The sequence below is a fragment of the Protopterus annectens genome, chromosome 15.part0 (genome assembly GCF_019279795.1).
Source record: "Protopterus annectens isolate FY-2018-M chromosome 15.part0, PAN1.0, whole genome shotgun sequence".
NCBI lineage: Eukaryota > Metazoa > Chordata > Ceratodontiformes > Protopteridae > Protopterus > Protopterus annectens.
Window position 1 is genome coordinate 467,481,112 of NC_056749.1, and position 23,962 is coordinate 467,505,073.

Below are 23,962 nucleotides of genomic sequence, written 5' to 3' on the forward strand. Positions count from 1 at the left end.
ATAGCAGTCTTACCTAGTGTTAGTTGCACCTGGAAAATTTTGGATGCATTGTGCTGGGCAACTAGCCTGCAGGAGTGAATATCTTTTGTGAATATGGACACTCCTCCACCTTTAGTGTTTTGGTCCTGGTTTGGTGGCTGAAAAGTGTGGCAAGAGTTGTAGCCTGGCATTGCAGGGGTGCTCTCTGGAGCCTTGAACTAGATCTCAGTTACTGCACAGATATCAATGTTCTCCATTTTTAGTAGTGCCTTGAGAGAGTGCATTTTGAGGTTTAGACTTCTAGGATTGAGTAACATTACCTTCAGATTTTGCATACTTGTACTGGTTACAGTGGTGGTTTTGTCCTTTGAGCCTTGCCTAAAAAAGGCACTATAGGGGTTGCAAGAGCCTTAGCCAGTAACCTAAATCCCAGGGGCAGCAGGTGCAGACCATCTCTGGCAAAGCATCGTGGTTTTTCGATCATGTCGTCCCAGGCAGACATATACTGGATCCCTTTTGAATGACACCAGAAGCTTAGCCAATTGCTGAAGTCAATCATTTTGTCCTTATACTGTGGTATCATTCTGGGCGAAGGCAGGATGCTACTCAGGGGTAGGGTCATGCCTGCCTGGGTAACATGATCCAAGAGATCTTCCATGTCTCTTTTCATGTAGTCCAGGGAGGTATGTCTCAAGTCATTCACTCCAACATGGACAATGACAGAGTCATATTTGTACTTGTTGTGAAGTGACTTGAGTGCATGCTTTATGTGGCAGATCCTGGCACCCAACAGGCAGCTGACTGTAATTTTCTCCCTGTTCAGCATGGTGAGTGGGACATCAGTGTGCCTCACTATAGAGTCAACTATGACTAAACTGTTGGGTACATTGTCTTGCTTTAGGGGCTGTTGTTGGGTGGCACACTGGTGTTGTGAGCTAAGTGATACTTTGGTTGTGACTGGTATTTGTTTGCATTTTAGCTTCGGAGGTCCTTGTTGCTTGGGCAGGTTAATGTTAAGGGCCTCTGCATATGTGTTTAGTGTTGCTATGTGTGGGTGTTGGTGGTGAAGGTTTGAAGGGCTATGTGTTGCCTGAGGTGTAGTGTGGGTGTTAACCTTCTCCTCTTGATTGTCTAGCACAATCTTGGCTGGAGAGAGCTTTGCTTCCAGTTTGGCTATGTAAGTGCATCTCTGGCAGGTTGTAGTGTTGGGTGGTAGGAGGAGAGGATTGTCTGTGTACATGAGGCAATTGCTACATTGCCCAGTATGTCTAGATTCACCAGGTGGATAGGAGAAATCACCGGAAGCTGACCCTTGGACATGCCTGGTTAGGTGCTTTTTTTCCCCTTACCTTGGTAAGGTATTTTGCAATTATAGGCTTAGTGCCTATGATTAAGTTCTCCTTATTAACAAGGAAAGTTGAGTGCTTGTATCAGTTTTAGGCTTCCTAGTGCTTTCCAGCAGGTTTTAGAGCAAGTGTTAGTCACAGGGACTGCAACCAGAAAGAGTCAGGAATCAATGCACTTTGCTCCTACTCTCACCAGGATCAGAATATAAGCACAGATTCCAAGCTGTCACCTATAAAGCAGTTATTAAGCTTTCTGGTGATCAGCAGTCTCCAGGATGTACCCATTCATTCTGAAAGGAGTGAAAGATAAATGCCACAGGATAAATGCCATCATTCACATAGGAGTCTGAGGTCTCGTCAAGCATGTGTAAGAGGAGTATGTTGGTATATGCATCATTCATCCAGCATAAATGGAACATAAATAATCTTGCTATGTAAACTATACTAGATATGCAAGAATAAACTTTGGCAACAAAGACGCGGTGTTTTCTGGGAGTAAGAAAATGAGAAGACTGAATAGATTTACCATTTTGTATATGCCAAGTCATTTACCATATACTGTTTCTCATATCTGGACAGGTGGAGACTATAGGGGATGCATACATGGTTGCTTCTGGACTACCAAAGAGGAATGGAAACAGGCATGCTGCTGAGATTGCTAACATGGCCCTTGATATCCTCAGCTCAGTAGGCTCCTTCAAAATGAGACACATGCCCGACATTCCAGTCAGAATCCGGATAGGCCTGCATTCAGGTAAGAACAAACAGCAGGATTTTATATTGTTGACAGTTTAGTTACGAGGTACATTTCACTGTTAGCACATACTTTTTAACACCATCTGCAAATTGCACCATTTATGTTTTACTGTTAGTGCATTTATGTTTTACTGTTACTGCATTTATGAATGGGACTTTTGCCCTAGACTAGTTAGCGAAATGATTCAGTCTTGCACAATGAGCATGTATTTACTGAATACTATATACAGACAGTATGGAGTAGAACCACACTTTGGTGACTATATTGTTATGAATGGGGTTGCTAGCCTTCCTGTTTATTATTTCTAGTGACTTAACACTTAATGAATTCATAGCAACTACTATGAAAAGAAGAACGCAGCTCTGATGATCTGGGCTATTATGACAGCCCAGTGAAGTCATTACTGGATATAATTTCCACTAAAGTCTATCCCATTAGTTTGCTGTAACAATAATTTATTGAAGCAAATGACCATTGTTACATGTCTTTGAACTAAAATGCATTTAAAATTATGGTTCAGAAGACAGACGGGAAGCAAATATTTAGAGTCAGATAGCATAAATACAGATTAGACATAAAAGTATAAATGAAGAAGGATAACATATTTGTGAAGAATTATACAGTGAGTCAGTGGACATTTTATGAATTATATCTCATTGCTCATTTTATTACAGTTTCATCTTTGTGGTTCAAGTCTTTCATGTTTTTTGTTCAAACCATGTACTAGTTAGCTGTTGTTAAATCGTGCTACTGGGACAGTAGTACATGAGTACATGTTGAGGTCAATCCACTGGAACCACTTATTACAGGACAGAGGTCATTGACACTGGCAGAGCTAAGTCTACCAAAACAAGTTGTTGTCCAGATGTGTGTACTCTGGAGTTGCTACAATAGAAGAGATTTTTTTCTTTCCCTAAATTTTTATAACTATGAAACTGATTATATTACAAAGTTTGGGGTGCAGCCCTCTATATGGGGTATGTAGTGAGTATTTTCACATATTCAAATTGCATTTTTTTTGTAAATTGTTACATAAATAATACTTCAGAATTGTGCTTGACAGACCATATATTGTTTTTGTTCCAGCCACATCACTTACCTACATTACTATATTACATCGGAAAGGGCTATTGCGTACCAGATATGTTGCCTTTCTAATGAAATGTTATACTGAGGTCATAGACACTTATTTTTATAGGTGGTAATGTGATAGCACTTCCTGAAACAAATAAGGTTCCTTTTTAGGGACACTGATTAGTTTTCCATCTTCTCTCTGAGCATTTTACCTGCAGCTAAGTCTGGGTAATTTTTTTGATTGCTATTTATATAATGCTTCTTGGGTACAACTGAAAATAGGCAGCATTTTCTACTTTTGCTATTCCACTATGTAGAATATAAAACTATAAAAATACATGAAATTAACATTTTCAGTGCTTGTTGGGGATCTTCAATATGTCCTTTTACAATAATTTAATTGTGGTTCTGATTTTATTATTGTTTCTTTGAGAATAACGGAAATGGTTATGAAATAACTTTAATGGTGTAGTTATTTCCATTTGTTACAGGCTCTGTAGTAGCAGGGGTAGTTGGTTTAACAATGCCAAGATATTGCCTATTCGGTGATACAGTAAACACAGCTTCTCGGATGGAGTCTACTGGTCAACGTGAGTCAGACTTTGCATGTTGTTTTTCAAGATGTATACATTACATTTTGTATGATGTAGATCACATATTCAATGTCATTTTACATGCTGCAATTAAATTTAAGTATGTAAATCTATCATCCCTAAGATAATGCAGAAAAATGCACTGTACTGAAATATATTACTTGCAAAACAAACTTTTCATGTGCCTGCTGGGCTTTTGCACTAAAGATGCTACTGAATGAAAATAAAATATTAGCGTTCTTGATTTCAAACTAAGCAATAACAATTAAAGCAACCCTTTACTGTTTCCAGTCTTTAACTTGTTCTTTAAAATAAAACACTTCACTTTGCAGCTCATGAACTGGCAATCATAATTAAAATGTTTATTTCTGGGAAATGTCTTAAATTTCTGATTATATTTGCTCAGTGCAGTTCAGTACCATTCCTATATCCTCAGACATATAGCAATGATAAATAACGTGTGCACACAGACGCGCACATTGATTTATAGATACATTAATGCTCAATTGGAGACAAGTAAAAGTCTTTATCTTTCCTAATATTTTTGTGGTACTGAGAATTGGGGGTTAGGCTCACTAAAACTACATTTACATTGTTTCATGTAATTAGCAGCAATCCTAAGTGGCACATAAATGTAGTTGGTTTTCTAATAATGCTTTGGTTTCAGGCCATGGAATTTCTTCCCTGTTCAAGCAGATGCCTTCTGGGGGCTATTTCTGTAGATATTAGTGTCTAGAGATCACTGGACTTAGTATCAAGGAAAGAAATGATATACAAGATGAAGCATACATCTGTTTGCAGGCCTTGAAATGAATGAAAAAATGAAAGAAAAAAAAACATAATACTGGGAGCATTTGCAGAGCTGTGGAACTATGCAGTCTCCAGCGTCATCTTCCTGTATAATCCATTTAGGTATACCTTTCATTATTTATTTCTTTGTTAATTAGAGACCATTTTCAGCCACAAGCTGAGATAAAAGCAAAGGCAACATTAAATATAAGACAAAATTACTTTGATGTCAAGAACATACAGGTCAGAATTCATAGCAATGCATTCCAGTATCACAGAAACCTTGTGCTGCATAGAGAAAATTCATTGTTCTGCAAAGTAGACATGAAGGACCAAGTAAGGACATGTGTGGGTAGGCAGTCATCTATGCTTCAGAGCAGTATACAGGCAGGATGAAAAAGTCACTAGCTCAGCTGAATGGTATAAAAGAAGAGGTATGCAGTAGGGCAAGACCACAGACTCATGCTGCCTTGTGCAAGCTCACAAGATTGAGTATTTTGGCCACAGTATGTAATGTGAATCTGCACTCGCTGCAACATGGTGTTGCTTGGCACCACATAGTAACTACATATAACAGATAAAAACAAGGCAAAACTATGGCTGAAAAAGAACCCATGGATACTTTTTCTTAGCGCTTTCATTCTCTTTAATGTTTCAACAAGAACTTAATCAGAAAAATTCGTGAAACACACACACACACACACACACACACACACACACACACACACACTCCTTAAAAAGACTTTCAAATAATCATGTGATAAAGACAACCAATGCAAACAATCTCAAAATAGGCGTTGCCCCAAAATCATAGTACTATTGGTTAGTATTCTTTCATGTTCTAAAGTGCATGTAGTTAAGTTTAGTTAAGCAATGTTATTTGTTAGCAATTGATACAGCCACACCAACCAATTAAAAACAAACAAGAATATTTCACATATCAAGTAAATCTAACTAGTATAATGTTCAAAAAGCCTTTCACAAATACAAGGCAAAACCTATAAAAATCAGGCATTAATGTACAAACATTGTTGATTCCTGGAACAACTGTGGCATTTAATCTGAGCTGCCAGTAAAATTCCAACATTTCTAATTTGTTTTGCCAAGACCCACCCCTAATATCATCTTCCACTATTTGAAGTATCCCAAAGTGGCATTCAGTGCAGATTAAAATGTCTGTACAAGCCATTGTTTTCATTCCTCATTCTAAAAGCATATAAATGCTCATAAATGCATTTTCAAAAAGCCCTTTCAGTTTTTCCAACATAAAAATGTTGGCATCCTTGACATACTGCAATATATACCAAACCCTTAGACCCACAGTTTTCTGAAGCAAGTCTAACATTAATAGGGGGATATCCAACACATATACTTGTTTCTTCAAGAATATATCTACAATATCTACAGGCTCCACACCCCAGAGTTCCCTTAAAGGTTAAATTACGAGGAGCCACCAGATGTTCCAGTAAAAATTTCAAGTTTAAATCAGTTTTATACATAAACCTAGGAATATTACCTAGTGTTTTAATAAACTCATTGTTACCCTTGTAAATCACCCAGTTCTTTTCCAATGTGTCTCACTCTACCACTTAATTCACTGTAGGTCACGACCATAAAATGAACACAGGACCCTTTTTCACACTCAGACTTGTTATCACCAAGTGGGGCTCCCAATAAGGGCAAATACCTTGTCCCCCGACCTTCCAAAACCTGTTCACAAGTATACAAAACAAAATCTCTAGGGTAACCTCTTTCAATAAAAAACTTAACCAGGGTACCAATTTCATTCTATATACATCCAGTTTGGTGCACATCCTAGCGATTCTTACCATCTGGCCTTTAACTATATTTTTCTTAATAAATCTTGGATGACAACTCCCAAAATCCAAATAGTCATTGGAAAATGTAGGTTTCCTATAAATTTTAGAACAAATGCACCTTTTGGGCAGGTCTTTAGTCAATGTTGCATCTAAATAATCCACCCTCACCTCTGTGTGTGTTGAAGAAAACTGAAAATAATCACATATACCATTGATATAACTGGTAAACTGTTCCTGCCAACCTGGTGCTTTCCATAAAATAAAAACATCATCCAGGAATCTTAGATAACAAAACCAATGGTTTTGGTAGGGACTCCTTAAGATGTATTTCTTCTTCCTTGAAAACATTACTACATTAACAAACAATGGGCATAGCTGGCTCCCATTGCTACACCCGGAATCTGTCTGAAGAATTCACCTTCAAAAACAAAAAAATAGTTTTTCGATATAATTTCTATTACCAACATTATAAAATTCAGTAAGGAGCCTGTTAAGTATCATTGTCTCTAATAAGGCTTCCTGAAAAAGTTCCAAACCTTCTTGATGGGGAATGGAAGTAAGGATCCACCACATCAATGGTGGAAAAACAACATAAATCGGTGTAATGCTCTTCCTTGATTCTAGAAAGGAAATCCCAAGAGTCTTTTGAAGTGTGCTCAATTCCCTTAGAAGAATTTATAACTAACCTGTCCACAAATATCCCCAAAGGGTATGTTGAACTGTTATGGGAAGTCACAATGACTCCGTAAGGGGGATTTACTATATTCTTATGCACCTTCGGTATCTTGAAAATAGTTGGAATAGTAAGATGGTCAATAACTAAAAAGTTAAACATGTCCTCATTAATACTGCCATGGAACAAAGAATCCTCCAATAAAAGTTGTATTTTTCTATGTGGAATGTTAACTTAATTCTACTACAACACTTCATATTTCCCTTCATGATGTAACATAGTAAAAATGTGGTTGTTATAATCTGTCTTCTCAGCAATAACCATCCCTCCCCCTTTATCAGGTTTCATGAACCGTGAGTTGGGAATGACTCTTAGTTTAATAACTTAGCCTCTTCTCAAGTGAGGTTAAAGTATCTTATGCATGTGAAACTATTTTATTAACTCTTGGGTACACGCCTGTTCAAAGATAGCAATAGTGGGATGCAGTGGAAGGTTGAAACAACTCTTTCTTTTGAATAATTTAACATTTTCACTAAAAAAGTTGTCACTGACTTTAAACATGGTTTTTAAACTCAGTTTCCGGGTGTATAACTTTAGTTCAGTTAAGGTTTTTGTAACATCATCTTTGTTTGCTGGTGCAAATTTATCACCCTTCTGCATAAGAGAAAAAAAAAGTTTTCATCAACTTTCAAATTTGTGTAGTTAAAAATGTTAACACTCTGGTAGCTTGATAATTTACCATCAAACACTATTAATATGGGACTCTCAGTAATGTACCCAACATAATTTACCTGTTGTAACTGCCCTTCCTCCATCTCTGTCCCTGGCCTTTGTGTTGTAACTGCCCTTCCTGCATCTCTGTTTCCTCTGTCCCAAGTGGAACTGTAGAAAAACTCTCATTTGTTCTGCTTTTATTTTGATTCTTATTCTGGAGCCTTTCGGACCTCCTTAGGGGCGGGTACTCCTGTTCATAATCTGAATCATTTTCATCAACTACAGTGTCTCTGTATTACATTCCGATCTCCATCATCGCTGCTTGCTCTTTCTCTTCCCCTGTTATTAAAGAGTTCATTTACTACTTCGTAGGATTTGGGAAAAGGATATGCCACTTTGTCCCTATATTCAATTTTGTCCCTACACAACTTCTTTTGTTTATGCTTAAAATTCAAATTTGCCTGCTGTTCAACTTTATCAAAAATAAAATCATATTTTGCAGAAAACATTACATACCGAACATCACTAGTCACAGTTTCACTAGTTCCTTTATTTTATTATTTTTAATTTTTATAATAAATTCCATCAACTCAGTACCATGTCTATCGAACATTTCTAAAAGTTCATCACACTCAATCTGTCCTTTCTTTAACCCGTTGTGGAATTTGTACGTTCTTAAACCCCTTGCGACCCTTTTATTTTTTATATTTTCCTTCAAGTAAGCCGTGTCACATTGAAGGTTATATACTTTCATTAACTTAGATTCCAAATCATTCAGTCTTTTTTTAATGTCCCTGTTGTCAGAGGGCTGTGTTTCAGTGCCAAAATTATAATCCACCTTTAACCAGTCTTGACATTTTTTGAAGTGTTCTCATTGTAATGTTCCACGCAAACCTGGCCACAAGGAATAGAATTTTGCATTGAACTCTCCTTTGCTAATGCCGCAATTCCGGAAATTGTTCTACTGCTGACCCTTTCCTGGCAAATCGCATTCCACCCAGTCTGAGAACCAACAGGGATTGCTGGAAACTGAAGTCTTTCAATGGACTGTTGAAGTTGAGTAACCCAATTAGTTAAAGCCAAAACAAGCTGAAATAAATTGTTCCCATTCTGGGATGAATTCTCATAGTTCAAACTTTCTGGGGTACTAATACCCTCCATAGATAAACAGTTTGCTCCCAATTCCATCCTCAATTACAGAAAAACACCACAGTCAAAGACAGACCGGAAAACTCAAGGTGGTGGTAAGGCAATCCACTGACACACTGAAAATAAAACCAAAGAACAACCACAGTGTGTTCATGAGGTAAAAAATGACCAAATAAACAAACTACCTTGTGCAGTGTCAGCCAAAAACACCAGAAAAATGTCAAATGAGTGAAAAAAATAAAACTTTAATGTGTGATGCACTAGAAGCACAATACAATACAATCCAGTCAAGCGCTTTCAGCCATAGACATTAGGACTTTATCAGAACAATGAAATTAACATTTACTCTCATTAAATACTACTCAAGTACAGCCACAACAACCAATTAAAAACAAACAAGCACATTTCACATATCAAGTAAACCTAACTAATAAAATATTCAAGAGGCCTTTTACAAATACAAGGCAAAACCTATAAAATCAGTGATTTATTTTTTAAAATAGGCATTAATGTACAAAAGTTGTTGATTCCTGGAACAGCTGTGGCATTTAATCTGAGCTGCCAGTAAAATTCCAACATTTCTAATTTATTTTGCCAATACCCACCCTTAATATCATCTTCCACTATTTGAAGTATCCCAAAGTGGAATTCAATGCAGATTACAATGTCTGTACAAGCCGTTGTTTTCATTCTCGGCCATAGGAAATTCAAAGTTTTAAAACTTTGACTAAAGGGAACCTGTGTGTATGTGTGTGTGTCTTGTACAGTGGTAGTGTTATGGAATGGTTATCAACCACCTGAGTGTGCATTACAATAAATCAATTTATACTTGCATTTATTTAGTTATATCTATATCTATCTAGCTGTGTCTCCCTCCCTCTCTCTCTCTTCTTCTTTCGGCTTTTATATATATATATATATATATATATATATATATATATATATATATATATATATATATATATACATACACACATATATACATACACACACACACACACACACACACACACACACACACACACACACACACACACACACACACACACACACACACACACACACACACTATGTAAAGCAATGACCACAAAACAGAGAATATCTAGCACCAGATTCCATTCATGTGAATCTAGCTATAAAGAATGAAGACTATTATGACTAGAAGGTTAAGAAACATGAATTAGTACCTGGAAGATGTTACAACAGTAAAACACACTGAAAGAAGTTACCAGATGGTAGGAGATAGACTTATTGAAATTGAAGTATAATATAAAATGTAAAAAACATAACTCAGGCACCTTTAGTAAAACAAACAGATCTGCAGTTTGGTGCTAAGAGCTGGGGTGTTAGGTATAATGAAACTGTTTGCAGTTTCATCTTCAGAACAGGATCCTGAACTTTAATAAAATTATTAATTGTTTCATGTTTAGAATAAGAGGATTAGGTGTAAGGAAACAGCAGTTTCATGGTTAGATCAGGGATATCATGGGACAAAGAGTTATACACAATAATAATAGCATTTAATAACAAATCCCAGAGCTACACACTACCATGGCCAACATAGTCCTTCTCACAGAGACCTGGCTAAAACCACTAAACAATAATGACGACTTTGTTCCACCTGGTTACAATGTTCTTAGACAAGACAGAATATCCAAAAGAGGCAGAGACACTGCTCTCCTCTTCAAAAACAACCTTACCATTGAATTGTTAGCCAACGAACAACCCAAGTTCAATAATGTAGACTCTGTGTTCACTAAGCTGAAAATCAACTCAAATAGTCAGCTCCTCCCTGGTTAGATCCGACCACAAAATAATCACCTTGGAAATCCCCCCCCCCCCCCCCCCAGCAAAGGTAACCATCATGAAAAACTTCTCAAAAGCTAACTTTGGGCTCCTAAAAACAGAGGTGGCTAACTTCACGGCACCCATGCAAATGGACAATAGTTGCATGACCGCTGAATCATACACCAATGCACTGTACAAACATGTACACAAATGCATGGATCTCGCCATACCCAATAGAACCAAGACGCTCTCCTCCAAAAAAAGGAAGCCAATCTGCTGGTCCCCTGCCATAAACAAACTCTACAACAGAAGGAGGAAACTGATGCAGAATAAGGTAAAGACCCAAGACTGGAAAAACTCCCTTATCAGCCTCAACAAAAAGTTGAGATCTCTCAACAAACCCTCTAAAGCCAGCTATGAAAACAGAATTGCAGCAGATAGTAATGACAATGGCAAGGCCTTCTATAATTAAGTAAAGAATCTCCATGTCAATGCCCAGATTTGCACTGAGCAAAAACAATGGTACCTCCTATACTGAACCAATATACTGGCCAACAGAGTCAGTGCCAACTTTACCTCCTCACCCCCCCAAAGGATCAATCACATTACCAGCAGATTGCCAGGCACCCGGAATTACTGCTGCACAGGTTAAAACAGCACTGTCCAAGGCCAAGAATAGAGCTTCTATGGGACCTGACAATATCTCTGGCTGTGTTCTACATGAAATGCAGAGTGAACTGGCACCTCACCTGTGTGCCCTGTTCAATCACAGCCTCACCTCAGGCTTTGTCCCTACCAAATGGTGCACTGCTACAGTCATCCCTCTCCACAAAGGAGGAGGGAGTACAGACCCTGAGACATAATAAACAAGGATATAGGGAATCTCCAAACTTTTGATACCACACAGTTTGGTTTTGTGAAGGGTAGATCATACCTGCTCAACTTGGTCAACTTCTTTGAGTCAGTCACCAGAGCTGTGGATGAAGGCAAGGTGGTTCATACAGCCTATCTTGATCTGGCTAAGGCCTTTGATACCATTCTCCACTCAGGAATCATATAAAAACTCACTAAGCTAGGCATCAACCCCTATATCACTAGGTGAGTTGCAAACTGGCTCACAGATAGAACTCACAGTGTCAAAGTAGCTGACTCCAAGTCAGGCTCCAGACCAGTCATGAGTGGAGTCCCACAGGGTTTGGTCCTGGGTCATTTCCTGTTTGGTATCTACTTCTCTGAAGTCCAGCCCAACACGAAGGGACTCTGGCTGACAAAGTTCGCAGACAATTGCAAGTTGGGAGCTATTATTAACTCCCCAAGTGATGTTGACATCCTACAGAAAGGCCTCACTGAGACCATTGACTGGTGTCAGAACCATGGCTTTAAGCTCAATGCCAAAAAATGTGTCGTCATCCCCCTTGGGAAAAACCCAGTTCCCTTGAATTACCACATCGATGGTAGTCCACTGAACACAGCAGGCATTATAAGAGATTTGGGAACACAGGTTGACAGCAACCTCTCTTTTGACCACCACATTGCCACTGTGGTCAGAAAGTCCTTCTATTGTGGCACATCTCTTTACTAAAGGTTTTACATCCAGGAAGAAAGAGGTCATTGTCTCCCGCTACTCTTCCCTCATTAGGCCAGTCGAGTATAATGCCCCATTTGGCATGTACCTCACTAGACACCTGCAACAACTAGAAAAACCTGCAAAAGTACCTCACAAAGAGGATCCCAGGCCTTAAACACTTATCCTACATGGACAGACTCAAAAAACTCCATCTATTCTCTTTCTCATATCGCCTACTTAGAGGCGATCTCTGCTTGACTTACAAAGCCATGTCTGACCCAGCTCCGCTAGAAATGCTACATCTAAAGAAATCCCAATACTTCTGCACCACATGCTCCAGAGACCTCAACCTCATTACCACAATCAACAGAACATAGTGGAGGGGTACGTTCATAACCTAGAGAATGCCCATGCTATGGAATAGACTGTCCATACATGTCAAGCAGAGCACCTCACTGGCTCTCTTCAAGAGAAATCTTGATGAGTGGATGGGAAATAGACAGTTCACCCCAGGATCACTCCAGTGGCTCTACTCGACAGAGGCACTGGGAACCAAGGTCGGGTGGCACGATGCCAGGGTAATCCTATGGGCTAGGCTTGTAAAGGCTCCAGGGCCATTAGCCTAGTACACACCTATGAACTTATGAAAAAAACACTTACATATAATTGGTAACTATATACACCCCAGCAATAACATTAACACAGTAGAATCCATTCTAGACTGGACATTCCAAAAATTTCCCCAAGAAACAATCATACTAGGTGATGTTAATATTGACTGGTCCTCCTGTAATTCGCTCCACCCACTAACCTACATGGTTTCACTTAACAAATCAAATCCACAACACGGGGTAGGTAAAGCATGAAAAAAGTAGTCCATCCTAGACTGGATTCTTACTAATAGACCATCTCAATCTTACCTCTCAGGCTCCCTCCCAGACATCTCAGTGACCACCTTCCCATATTTATAATTAGAGACCAAGTGAATCCATTAAAATCCAACATATCTGCACTTAATCAATGCAACTGGAGACTACTTCAATAACACTTTTCTAAGCATTCTAAATCATCTTGCTCCTATCAGAACTGTCAGAACTAAATCCAACTATGCCCCCTGGCTGACCAGAGATACCCATCTACTACTAAAGCAAAAGGATAAAGCATGGAACTTGTGGCGTAAAAATAAAACTCAAACTAATAGACAGGCATACCAGGAATTAAGGAACAAAGCCAAAAAACAAATTAGGACAGACAAAAGGAACCACTATATAGGCATTCAAACCAAACACAAAAATAACCCACAAATATTCTGGGCTGCCATTAATAAAATCCTACAGTAGGAAAGACCAGAACTCCACCCCCAAACATTGACACCACCACCAATAATATTGCCACCCAATTCAATGAACACTTCACCAAATCCATCCTAGCCCTCACAAATAGTAGTTCCCACACTTCACATCCATACCTATCTTTTGTACCAGCAGACCAAAACCTCTTCTCCTTACAGCTTTTCCCAACTAGCACAATATATAAATACCTAAACAGGCTTAAACCCACAACCCTGGCTGCAGACAAATTACCTGAAGAATATCTAAAGAGCTCAGCAAAAGCCATCTCTTACTCAGTCTCAGTGTTCATTAACCACTCTTTGTCAGAACAACCCATTCCTTCTCTGTGGAAAATTTGGCATATAATACCACTCCACAAAGGAGGTAACTCTGTGAAACTAATTACTGTTCAATTGCCATTCTATCCACCCTTATCTAAAATCCTTGAAAAACTCCTCACTAATAAACTGCTAACCAACACCCAGCACAGATTCCGCCCCCTATCACAGTACTACCACAGCCCTTATTAGCTCTACCAACACAGTAAACCAACATCAAAACAATGGTAACCTGGTATCCACTGTATTCCTAGATCTTTCCAAGGCCTTTGATACTGTCTCCCATCACAAACACCTTTCTGCTCTTAATCTCCGCCACTGCACACTAGCATGATTTCAAGACTGTCTAACCAACCACAAACAAAGAGTAAATGGCAAAACCCCTCATCTCCTCTCCTACCTGTCACCCTAGGGGTCCCCCAAGGATCCATTCTTGGACCCCTTCTTTTCAACATACTCACCAACCAACTCCACAAAGCCACCCACATGCCACTCTAGTCCAGTATGCCACTGACTCCCCTCTAATTTGCTCTGCCCCATCACTTCCTCAACTCCAGAAAATGACACGAGTCCTTTACCGCTGTTGAAACCTGATTAGTCAACTCTCAACTAATACTTAACCCCAATAAAACACAGCTAATGATATTTTATCCCACTAGAGCTTTAGACCCCATACCACCATTCACAATATTCTCAGCCAATAACACCCCCATTACACCTGTCCAACACACCAAACGTCTAGGGGTTATCATAGATCACAACATGAAATTCGATACGTGCATTGCACAGACAATAAAGAAAGTCCATAAAAACTCAGAACCCTATACAGATGCATAAAGTACCTCACCAATGACAGTAAAACCACCATCACATGAACCCACCTACTATCCACACTCCTCTATCCCTCCTCCATACTCATCAATCTAAACAAAGCAAACTTTAACAAACCAAACACCTGCTACAATAAAATAACTAGGTTTGCTACTGACTCACCCTTCAGGACACATCACTGCATAGCAATCAAGCAAATATCCTGGCTAGAATTATCAAACCTGCTCACATATAACCAGCTTACAATAGCCCACCAAATTCTATATTATCCCGAGAGAGTTCTTGCTCTTCAAGGTCTACTTAATATCTTTTTTAACAAATGCTTATGAAGATCCATCAATAAAGCAATATTTGACATAGGCAAAAGCAACAATAGCTCTGGGGACTCCTTGCTTTTCATTTCTGTTGCAAAAGCATGGAATAACATCCCCTAGATATTAGGACCACTGAAAACAAAAATAATTTCAAAAAAGTCCTCTGGTCCCATTTACATAGTTCTTGGTTATGTAATTGTTCTGACCCTGGGTATACTCTTAATCAATCAATGTGTGTTTAATGTACTAGCCACTGATGAATGTGACCAAATGACTGAACAAAATGTCCTTTCACCTGTATTGTTTATTGTAACACACTGTGCTCCTAATAGTAAATTTACTTTTTCTCCTTTCTTGGCCTTGAAACTGTGTTTTATTAACTTCTGACTCTGTACTGTACTTTATTAACATGTGTATTGTATTTACTGTGCTAATCTTTGTGGAGCTTTTCTCCCAGGGTCTCCGCTGAAAATGGGATCCATGCCCAGTCGGACTTTCCAGGTAAACAAATGTAAAATAAATAAATAAATAACAACTGAGTTTGTTTACTAACATTAACCAACACATTATTTGTAACATAGGACAGTAGTAATGAACCTGCAGTTAAGGCCTATGGAATTACTTCCAAAACTGGCTTAGCAGAGTTGTGAGTCCAAGTTACCCATATGTTACTGCCAAGAAAGATTAGTTTTTTTCCTCTTTTTTTTTCAGAGGCATGTGACCTCAAACTTGGCCATCTAGTCTCCCCTTAAATAACTCCAGAAACAGCTTTAACCTATTCATCCCATTCATCTCTCCCTCCAGAGTTGAAGCCCCACATCTCATTTGTTCCCTGTTAGAGATGACAGTTGAGAGCCAAGGAAGTGTCACCCTCTATCTTTAAGTATGACAAAGGTCCCTAACTACCACACTCTGGCATCCATTCTTCCCCAAATCAATCCACACTGTTCTGCTTTAAAGGGTTTGTGCTTCCCTGTACACTGTCCCTAATTACAGTGATACACTTTAATAGACAAGTCACGGACATCACAGTGCTCCCTAATGACCCAAGCCATCAACCTTTCCTTGTGGTCAGTCAGCTCATTTGTAGTCATTCACTTCACTGGCAGGGACATCGGGAGGCATACGCACTGTACTGATTTCAGTACAAGTTATGTAGAAGGGGGTAGCATTTTAAATTTTCACTTTTTCGCGCTTTACTGCACGATGACGTCAGCTCATCAGGGCAGCCAGTCAGAATGGAGCTCACCGCACATATATTTCCGGCCGACCGGCCAGTTCAAATGCTTTCCGAGCAGGAAGGAGGATTCGTTATGTTGGTCTCACTTCATAAGACCCGAGGGTTGGTGAGTAATAGTGTGTGTGTTGGTCTCACTTCATAAGACCCGAGGGTTGGTGAGTAATAGTGTGTGTGTGTGTGTGTGTGTGTGTGTGTGTGTGTGTGTGTGTGTGTGTGTGTGTGTGTGTGTGTGTAAATGCCCCAGGTGGGATGTACTGGTGTGATTACTCATGGTGGTGTGGTAGGGAATACCTCAGGCTTGAACCCTGTACCTTGTATGCAGGTGTTAAAGACCTGAATTCCCTACCCACCACCATTTGTAAAAAAATTGCAGATTTTTGCCTCATATTTGATCTGATCAATATCTGTATCGTATCTGTGGTTTTTAAATATTGCAATGCTTGAATTTGATGGTGCAGTGGTAGCAACGTAGCATTGATGCCTCACAGCTGTAGGTTCTTGGGTTTGGTTCTTGGCTGGGGTGCCTTCTTTGTGGGGGGGGTCTGTATCTTCTCCCTGTGTTTGTGTGGGTTTGCTTTTGTGTCCTCCCATGTTACATACAAAGACATGTCTGCATTATTTTTTCCTGGGCCTCTGCTGAGAATTGTGTTTTTTTTTGTTCCAAGTCAGACTGTCCTGATTAACAAATTGACAGGCATTTAAATTTCAGACTTCAGGTTTCTGAATGTTTACTTCCTTACATATTTGATGGTGCAGTGGCAGTATTGTTGCCTCACAGCTGTAGGTTTTCTGGTTTGATTCTTGGCTGGGGTACCTTCTGTGTGGAGTCTGCATCTTATCCCTGTGTTTGTGACATAGTAAAACAACTTTTTATTCTAGCAATAAATATATACTAACACAACCTTTTTATAGCAATTTTTAAGTTTATGACTATTTGAAATTTGTCCTTATTTTTGGGACTGTAATACCCTGTTATTGGCTTTGTCCAGGGTTTTTGTGCTAAGGTTGACAGCTATGGCAAGAACTGAATTCACTGAATATGTTTGAGGGCTGTATTCCCTCATTACTGGGTTTGTCCAGGTGTTTTGTGCTAAGAGGTTGACAGCTATGGTGAGAACTGAATTCATTAAATGATAGCCATTTAAGTTTCAGTCTTCCTCTCTTTCACAAAGCAGGTGATTTGGCATAGTGGTATGTTGTTCTGACTATTTTGCACAGTGACCTTGGCAGTAAAATGTATGATGGTAACACAGCATTTTATTCTAGCAGCTTTCCAAGATTATACAAACAATGTTTAATGTGTTCCTGTTTTTTGCCCTTTTGACCCACCCCAATAAATTTGGCTTTTTCCAGACTTCTTGTGCTGCGAAGTTGAGATGTAGTTGAGTATTGCGTAGATTTTACAAGGAACTGAGAGCTGCGGGGGAAGAGAAGTTTAGTGCTGATTATGCTAAGTCGGCTCACATTGCTAGTAGCACAAAATGTTGTGTACTTGCTTTTAATGCAGAAGGTTGTTGGTTCTACTCCCATAAGGGGTGAATGCTGCTGTACTGAAAGTTAAGACACTAACTATGAGCCTGTTATCAGTTTGCCATATTATTGCAATATTACTAGCTTATTTTTAATGTAATTTAGGCAATTTATTCCTCAGGGGCATCAGACACTATTTTTCGGTGAAGTCATGAAATATAAAGGTGATTGCTAGCAGCAACCTCTTCATTAGTTAGATTTATTTAATGTGGAATTATTTAGATGACTTTTTTTACTACTTCAGAGATTGTGCATATTATTTACTGATAATGGTGAACTGTAGAAGTTTGACTAGACTTTTATGATGGAAATGTTCTGAATTGGGCAGTTTTGTTTCATTGTTTACTGGAAAAATGTTCAAAGCAATAGGAAGGTGTATCAAAGAGCACATGTATGTTTCATATGCAAGGGGCATATGATTTAAAAGCAGCCCAGAATTAATTTTTATCTGCCACGGGTAAAATGTATTTTTCTTTGAATGTGGGTTTTAATGTTGTTTCAATGAATGTGAGTTTCAAGGGCAGAGAAGTTTTAATGCCAAGTTTGTTTAGCAGATGTCTTAGTGTTTGGGCTGTAAAATGCAAAATAAAACTTTCAAATGAAGTTCAAATCATCATAGAAGTAAATCAGTATGCACATTAGTGTTTATGGTAAATGGAGTGAAATAGCAAAGTAATGGATCATTGGAATGGCTGCAGGGGAGGCTCCATTCGACCATGGTTTTGTGAGGGGAAGGCGGCAAACTTAGACAGCCCCAGCTGAACTATACCTCCCAACTGTCCAGATTTTCAAAGAATGAATAGATTTTTTGCTTCTTATTTTTGGTTTGTTCCTCAGTTTGTGGTTTTCTGGCAAATGATTTAGGAATTAAGTCACTAAATAATGACACACTAGTTTCAGACTTTATAACCTTCAGAAAAATGCACGCTAAAATAAGACCTGTTCTATCAACTGTCCCAGTTTATACAAGAGCAATTTTTAGTACTGTTTATATGTTCCCTCAATATATTTGGCCTTGTCCAGATTTATTGCATAAACAGGTTGAGAGGTACATGCAAATTGCTTTATAGAATTAGGCATAGCCAAACCTCAACTGTCCCTGATTTTGGCTCAAACTGTTGCTCTTCCCCTAATGATCCCTCCACAAAATAGCAATTTTGAAAGAAAACATAGAGGGTTTACTTTACTTTTATAAATAACTGTAATGATCAGAGTTGTACATTACTTTTATTTCAGAAATGCATGTAGATTCTCTAATTTTGTCAGCTGCTCTAAGTTAACTGTGCTCATATTAAAATGGTGTCCCTCCTTTGACAGGTTCGAGGCTGTATTGTCTGGCAATTTTATATTTTTGCATCACATTTTTGGTCCGTTTTTCATAAAATTGCAGTTTTCTGGCAAATTAGTGGCAAATTGTTAAAGACTGAAGTTAGAAAATAATGCAGACATTTCAGTTTCAGATTTCATACCTTTCAGAAAATTCGTACTGATGCAAGACCTACTACTATTCTATTATCTTTCTAAGTTTATAAGAGCAATATTTAAAAAAAATGTCCTTATTTTTGGGCCTTTGCCTCAGTTTTATTTATGAGTTTGTTGCTGTAATAGGTTGAGAGGTTGTGTGTGTGTGTGTGTGTGTGTGTGTGTGTGTGTGTGTGTGTGGGGTTAGAAAATCATTGAAGGCTGAAGTTGCTAAATAATGACAGACATTTGAGCTTCAGACTTCATGTCCTTTAGAAAAATTCATACTAGCACAAATCCTGTTATTCTAGCAACTTTCTAAGTTCACGAGAACATTATTTAATATCTGTCCCTGTTTATTTTAGGCTTTGTCCATATTTCTTGCACTAAGAGGTAGGTAGGGGTGTGTGTGTGAATGAAACATCCTAGTTAGTGGTAGCAGGTGGTTAGTAATTTACTCAAGCTCAAAACCTGTACCTTAGTTACAGAAAACAAAAGCATAAAGTCTCTACCCCAACTACCATGCTGCATTTTTCAAAGAACTGACATTTCAGGTTAATTTTCAATTCAAGGAACCGAGTTTGAGTGAATTTATATTGTATTACTGAAGAGGCATTACAGCGAATGCCTCTTCATCGACACTAAAAGAGCGAACCGTGAATTACGAGAATGGCCGTAACTTGGCTGTAGCAGTTTGAGAGCTGTCAGTACAAATTTGAAAATCCTAGCTACACCCCTGTTCACTGGCATGTCATTCATGCTTCTAATCAAACGCAGGTTAAGTGCTTAATGCTCTACAGTATGGAATCAGTGGGGCAGAAGTGATTTACATCCAGTTTCCTTTTCTAACAACTGTGGATGGATATCCAAGTTAAAAACCTCAGTCATGTGCCAGACCTATGCATGCATTTCATTTAGGACTTCCCTTATTATGTGCATATATCACTCACCATGCCATCACATGCCACCACCAACCACAATCTATCATCTCAGAATTGACAAAAACATTGCAGCAGATCAGTAGATAATATATAAATATTGTTTGCAAGTACGTTCTGCCAGTTCAGTAATTTCCCTATACCAGACATAGAGTCCCAGTTTCCTCTCATCAAGCATCTACATTTTGCAGATATAATAAATGACTCTCAGCCAACCAACCAACAAAAAAGCAAGGTGTCTGCCTTCAGTGCCAGAGACTATGAAATAAAAAAAGGTCACTGCTGAGTTGGCCAGGGAGGATATGAAAGTGATTCATAACAGCAAATTATATGTTTTAAGCCTATTTTTAATTCTTAGAATGCACAATTTTTGCTGTCAGCATTTTTAATATTTTCATCTGTAACACTTCTCAGAATATTTCACAAATGTAATGGCATCCATATTTTATGTGAAAGCTACATTTGTATTTCCAGTCTATAACACACACTTGCAGCAAAACACAAACAATTTCACTTTATTTGTTAATGGCATGGGAACTTGACAGAAAAATGTTTCATAACCATCGATCAAAATTAAAGGTTCTAAAATTCCAAGGCAACATTTAATTTGATGACTGCAGTTTCTTACCTTTTGTTAAGAATTACAAACTGACCACCCCTTCAGACCTCCTCATTTACAAAAGTAGTGTAAGCAGTGATAAAAGACTGGCCTTGTATATTTTGCTTAATTTTATTTGCAGTAATGTAGTGCCGTGTGAAGTGTTGCTTTCTTCTCTGTTGCATTAGTCAGCTTCCTCTCCATGCAATAGTCTGTCTTAGTCTCTGGACTAAGGACTGTAAATAATACTTGTAGTACAGCAAACAGATTGATGAGGCTGAAGTAGTATAACAGTGGATGTGAACCTCCCCTCCAGGAAGAAGCTTCCTTTACACAACTGCATTAATCTTCACTGCCAGGATTAGATGGGAAGTGATACACAAAGTGCCAGTTTGCCTCAGCATACACAAACTCCATCTGCTTTGGGAAGTTGTGCTATGATTTCTGATGAATCAGTGGTTATCTGTCACATACACCTAGCTTACCATGGCACAAGACATACTTTGCAGAGCAGATGGCCCAATGACATTCAAAGTAATAGCATAACACTAATACCACTTCAGGTTGGACTGGGTCTATGCTGAAACATTATAATATATGGGGAGGTTACAGTTACAAAGAATGGTTATGTTCCCATGCAATGACTGAACCATTGCCACAAATACTCTGCATTAGAACTTGCACTGTTTGACAAAATTAGGTCAGTTTTCAGATGTACTTGAACAATCTGTCTCAAAGTATTTACAATGCATAGTGTCAGTGGAGCAACAGGCAGCACACTCACATTTGGAGCTGGAAGATCTCACCCCAACTACATGGATTAATTTACAGTACTGACACTACAGTGTAGCATAAGGGGTGCTGCACTCCCGAGTGTGTAGTCCTTTGAATGAGATGTTAAACTGAGGCCCCACATGTCTGAGTTGGTGGTAGCTCAGGTGGGTGAAAAAGATCCCATGGCACCTATTGAACAGAGTGGGGGATGTTCTCTGATATTGTGGACAAAATTTTCCTAACAGTATAAATATCTTCTCTAAAAACAGATCACTAGCCTAGTGGAACTAACCTGGCCAACAAAGAATAAATTAAATAAAATAAATATATGTTACAAGAATAGATACATTTTTAGGGTGGAAGTCGTTCTATAGCCTTTTGACAGTGGCAATCCATATTACTAGTTGGATCAGCTTACTCGTGGCTGTTGGTGGATAGTGCATTAAGCACACAAAGTCTCACTCATTTGGAAAGGAATCAAGAAAAGCTGTGTGGGTCGTCAGCCTGCCACTGGGTTACCACTTGTCCTGCTTTATACAGGACAGTCCCTTTTTAGGCAACTGCATCCTGAAAAAATGGTAAATGTCCTGAAATTTAAGACAAAATGTGTTTCTTAAGTCACCTCAGATAGTTTCATAAAAATAATTAATTTGAATCTAAAACACTGTAATATTACATGAAAGAATAGAAACAATTCAAATTCTATAACAGTGAGTTTTTATTTTGGTAATAAAATTTAGCCCTGTTCTTTGCACTGATTATGGGCATAGTTTGTCCTGGAAAATTTCATGTTTCCATAAGAAAGAATTCATTTGGGCATCTGAAGAAATGGCAACTCTATGGCCTAATCACTAGTTGGATTTATGTAGTCTTCACTGTGTTATGTGAGCATGCTTGACTGAACATGCCAGAAAGGTGGAGGGAGGGAAGCAGTTAAACCGATTATAATGTAGAAGGATCTTTAGATACACCTGCTCTGTAACATGCTGCTCAGCCACCAGATGACTTTGGGGTACAGCCTTGTGCTCCCATTATATCCACAACAGAATAAAGCTGGAATGTATATTGGGCAACAAGTCTCTACCACTGCAGTTCATATTCTCTGGACTCTTATTCCTTAAAACATCTTCAAGGTAAGGAAAATGCAACTGAACAGAATACAGCATTAAAACAGTGTTGCACTTACTTTTTTTGTCTTTATTAAGTATTTATAACCAGGTAGTGGAAACCATTTTAAGGCTTTACATTCTTCTATATGTAAAATATTGGGTAAAATTATGCTGTACAACAAGTCATGATGTTATTGTCTTCTTGATGGTAATTTTTCTTTTATAAGTTGTTTCTGTAAATACCACTTAATCTTTAAAGTGTAATTACATCCATATGTGGTTACTGAAAATGATACAAATAAAGTATAACAAAGGATTTCTTGTTTCTTTTTACAGCATATCGTATTCATGTCAATCACAGTACTGTTAAAATACTTAAAGGTTTAAATGAAGGCTACAAGCTAGAGGTTAGAGGAAAAACTGAACTTAAGGTACATTTAATTTGAATTTGTTTTTCTTTAATTTTCTAACCCACCCCTCCCCATTAAAAATACTCTTAGTCATGATTAAATAATGATCTACAGCAATATCTTGTTCAAAACATTTGTGCATAGGCAACCAAACTGCTGCTTTGTGTTCAAACATTCCTATATTGGATCCTGGTTTGATATGAGTCATGTGCTTTGCTTGATATTATGGATTTATGTGATTTGTTTTCTTTTTATTGTGTTTTACTTGTATTCTGCTTTTAACTGCATATTAAAACTTGAAAAGAGACCACAACTCTGTCTTTTGTGAGTCAGACAGAAATTAGAACAGGTCAATTAAGGAGTCACACAAGTTAGAACAGGTCAGTTAAGGTTAATCATCTGTGAATTGAGGGGTGGAGCTAAGAAGTAAACCTTCTATTTAAGGGGTAAAATAAAACATTTCAGAACTTTACTGGAAAGGCTCACCCAGGCTCTGCCACATCTTGCTGTGAGGGAAAGGTTAGTTTGCTTTTTATGTCTTGTATTTTGTATTACTTTATTGACTTTTTCTACTTTGTATACTGGGATTTGTTTTCTTTGCACTGTGTTTTACTTGTATTCTGTATTTTAACTGCATGTTAAAACTTGGAAAGAGACCACAGCTCTGTCTCTTGTGAGTCAGATAGAATTTTTTTCCCACCCTGCCACCCTGTTAATGTTGTGTTCTTAAACATCTCTGTCTTTCTAGTTGACTGTCCCTCATGTTAATTTGACCATATATCACGTTCCTTCTCTCTTTTCACTGGCTGGTGTGAGTAAGCACAAGATTATCATTTTGT

At 38.3% G+C, this 23,962-nt stretch overlaps 1 protein-coding gene across 1 annotated transcript in view; it reads left to right on the forward strand.

The window, feature by feature from the left end:
* The window catches only part of GUCY2F (guanylate cyclase 2F, retinal), a 571,373-nt gene that overhangs the window by 540,960 nt on the left and 6,451 nt on the right, over positions 1–23,962 (forward strand). The window contains exons 14-16 of the mRNA XM_044057284.1: positions 1,905–2,079; positions 3,648–3,746; positions 23,050–23,144. Coding sequence (XP_043913219.1) covers positions 1,905–2,079; positions 3,648–3,746; positions 23,050–23,144 — 369 coding nt within the window. The remainder of the gene's footprint in view (positions 1–1,904; positions 2,080–3,647; positions 3,747–23,049; positions 23,145–23,962) is intronic.